At 53.1% G+C, this 3,256-nt stretch overlaps 1 protein-coding gene across 1 annotated transcript; it reads right to left on the bottom strand.

Annotated features, from left to right (window-relative positions):
- Nucleotides 1-737: 737 nt before the first annotated feature.
- On the bottom strand, nucleotides 738-2,773 carry LOC142775697 (uncharacterized). The gene has a single exon (XM_075877428.1). The coding sequence runs from the start codon at nucleotides 2,718-2,720 to the stop codon at nucleotides 1,683-1,685; it is 1,038 nt and encodes a 345-aa protein (XP_075733543.1). The 5' UTR covers nucleotides 2,721-2,773; the 3' UTR covers nucleotides 738-1,682.
- Between the last annotated feature and the right edge of the window lie 483 nt (nucleotides 2,774-3,256).

Here is a 3,256-nt window from a genome sequence, read left to right as displayed (position 1 = left end):
CAGTGAAATTGTAGCATAGGAGTCGCGCATTCCAGCGTGCAATTCGAAGTGGCCTTCTGCCACGTCCTTGCGAAGACAGCAACGATACCAACGCCTGATGGTCCGTTCGAATCTTGAAATGGCGACCCCAAAGGTAAGTGTGCCATCGTTCGCACGCCTAAATGCATGCCAACGCTTCGCGTTCGCCGACCGAGTACTTTCCGCTGGTGACAAGGTACGAGACGCGAAAGCCACTGTGCGGAGCTCATGGCCATTTTGCTGCTGCAGAACGGCTCCCAGCCCACAGTCAGAAGCGTCGGTCGACACGATGACTGGAAGTGATGGATTGAACATGTGGAGAACTGTACTTGAAGAAAGCATTTCCTTGACCCTCCGGAAACTGCTGTCTGCTTCGGCTGACCAGATGAATGGCTCATTCTTGCGAAGCAGAACGCGCATAGGCTCGACCACCTGGGCCAAGCGGGGAACAAACTTGGAATAGTATTCTACAAGACCCAGGAAGGAACGGAGGGCAGCAACATCTGTTGGCACTGGAGTGTTAACTATCGAGTCTACTTTCTCTGGAAGCGGCGAGATACCTTGTGCAGTGACCTTATGCCCTAGGAAAGAAAGTTCTGGAACGTCGAAGAGGCACTTGTCGTTCAATTTCAGGCCTGCGTACTTAACTTTCTGCAAGACCTTTGTTAGGTTCAAAAGATGTTCTTCTGCACTTTTCCCGAAAACTATGACGTCATCAATGTAGAACAACACACCAGGGCAGCCATCCAGAATTGTGGCCATCATCTTCTGAAATGCCGCTGGGGCAGAAGCTAACCCAAAGCAAACTCTCTTGAACCGAAAAAGTCCTTCATGCGTGATGAAGGCTGTCAGGTCCCTGCTGTCAGGGTGCAAAAGAACCTGATGGTAGGCAGAAGCCAAGTCAAGTTTTGAGAAGTGTGTCGCGCCTACCAAGGCATGAAGGAGTTCCTCTGTATGAGGCAACGGGAAGCTGTCTGGTACAATAGCCTTGTTAGGCTCCCGGAGGTCCACACAAATTCTGATGGTGCCGTCTTTCTTGTCAACGACAACAATGGGCGAAACCCATTCAGAAGCATCGATGCGTTCGATGATGTCAAGGCTCAACAACCTGTGAAGTTCATTTGACACTGGTTCCCGAAGTGAATATGGAAGACGGCGCAGCTTCGAAGATACCGGCTGCACGCCTTGCCGAATCTTGACACGATGCGTGAACCCCTTAGCAAGACCCAACTCGGGACTGAAAAGTGAACCGAAGTCGTGTTCCAAGGCTGGCGGAAGGTTTGCTTGCCTGGGTTGCTCTATTGACTGCATCGGAATGTGACAAGGTGTCGGGTCATTAACACGCGGCGGCGTGGCAACGGACGTGTGCAGGCACTCAAGAGTGGAGCCCTGTATTCGAAGATTTAGGGCCTTAATGCCGTCAAGGCCTATCAGACAAGTTCCTTGGCGAACGATGTAGAAAAGAAGTGGTGCAGAGCGCCCTTTAAACTGAACGTCTGCCTGGAAACAGCCTAGCACGGAAATTGGCCGCTTCGAATAGTCAAACAAAGTGACATGCGGAGCTGGGAGGAGCAAACTGCTTTGAAAATGTTGGTGAAATTCTTGCTCTGATAGAATTGAAACAGACGACCCCGAGTCAACAAGGAATGACAACTTGACATCCGCTACGCGTACTTGTATGTAAATTGCGCTGCGAGCGGGATGCTGCGAGCGGGATGCTGCACAGTCAAAACTTGCTCAGAACTTCCCCCTGACAAAGCATCGTCATCGATGCCAACTTCACGAATCCTGCCTTGCATTTGACGCTTGCGGTTGCATACTTTCTGAAAGTGGCCCTTGATACCGCAAAACAAACACTTCTTTCCCTGCGCAGGGCACTGTGACGCTGATGCGCGGTGATTCCGCGAGCCGCATCGGAAACAGTGTGGTGAAACGGACCGGCTATCTCTGTCTCGCCGAGGGGGGCGGGGCCCCTGCGGCGCACGCGAACCGCTAGCGCTTGGAGAGTTTTGCTGAAAATGCGCTTTTGGCTGGAAATTGAATTTTCGCGAAGAATGCGAATACTGGGAACGACGCCGTACAGAAACAGGCTCGACCGAAGCAGAAAATTCCTTCAACTCTTCAGCTGCTTGCTCAAACTGAAGAGCGATGCGCACTGCGCTCTCGAACGAAAGGGTGGAACCCTCGAGCAGCAACTGTTCACGTACGCGGTTGGAAACAACGCCGGCAACAAATCGGTCCCGCAGAGCATCATCTTGTGAAGCGAACGAACAATGCGAAACGAGCTCCCGTAAAGCAGCAACAAAGTCATGAACGGACTCGCCTGCGTGTTGGCTGCGGCGGTGAAAACGATGACGCTCGACGACGACGTTACACGACGTGGAAAACTGCTGCCGTAAGGCGCTGAGTGCAGCCTTGTACTCGTCAGTAGCGGCCGCGGGAGGCTTCTCTTGTACTTCCGGTGTTGCGGCGCTTGCTGGTGCTGCGGCATTGGACCCTGCAGGTAAAGTCCGGTAAACACGCTGCCCTTCCGCCCCCAAACAATACAGAAGAATGGCCTTGCGTCGCGCTGGTGGGAACTCAGCTGCTCCGGACGCTAGAAGGTAGACTGTTAAGGTCTGCTCCCACTCCTCCCATGGAAGTGACGTCCGGCCGGGCGTCGGGAGGAACGGCGGCGGCGGAGCAAGGTCGGAGAAACTCATGGCGAAGCGGACCCGGACGACACTCGATGCTGAAGGTAGCTTGACCGCCAATGTGGTGTTTGCGAAAGACGTAAGAAGCACCGGCAGCACCACCGTACAAAAAGCCGTTTATTGTACGCAACACATCGAATATATACATAAAGGACAGACGCGCCCCCTGGGGGTGAAAGAACACAAAGTAAAAACCGAAACTGAATATAACATACTTGCCTTTGAATTCAGCGCTGTTTTCTGCCCTGAGTCGGACTGAAGTATATATCCGATAGGCCTGTTGTCTTCTCGGCCGCCATATTGGTCTTCCCAACTGTTGCTGTCGTGTGTTGGTCGTGACTATCTTGAAGCCAGAGATATACAGCACGGCGTGGTAACGTGTAGAGACTTGCTCCAGACTTCACGGGTGTAGCGAAACGCAAAAGCAGCAGCTCACGCTCATCCAAGCGTACACACAAGCACCACGTCGTAATTTTTAGATCGTCGAATCGAGGCGGCCGTGGTCGAGCACTCCGAGCGCTACGCAGCGCGAACCGTCGCCGGCT

Source organism: Rhipicephalus microplus, chromosome X (assembly GCF_043290135.1).
Source record: "Rhipicephalus microplus isolate Deutch F79 chromosome X, USDA_Rmic, whole genome shotgun sequence".
NCBI classification, from domain to species: domain Eukaryota; kingdom Metazoa; phylum Arthropoda; class Arachnida; order Ixodida; family Ixodidae; genus Rhipicephalus; species Rhipicephalus microplus.
The sequence above is the reverse complement of the archived record's forward strand: the minus strand, read 5'-3'. Positions and strand labels throughout refer to the sequence as shown.

Bases quoted from the DNA above. Each gene is read 5' to 3' on its own strand.
- LOC142775697 (XM_075877428.1), bottom strand. From the start codon at position 2,720: ATGAGTTTCTCCGACCTTGCTCCGCCGCCGCCGTTCCTCCCGACGCCC.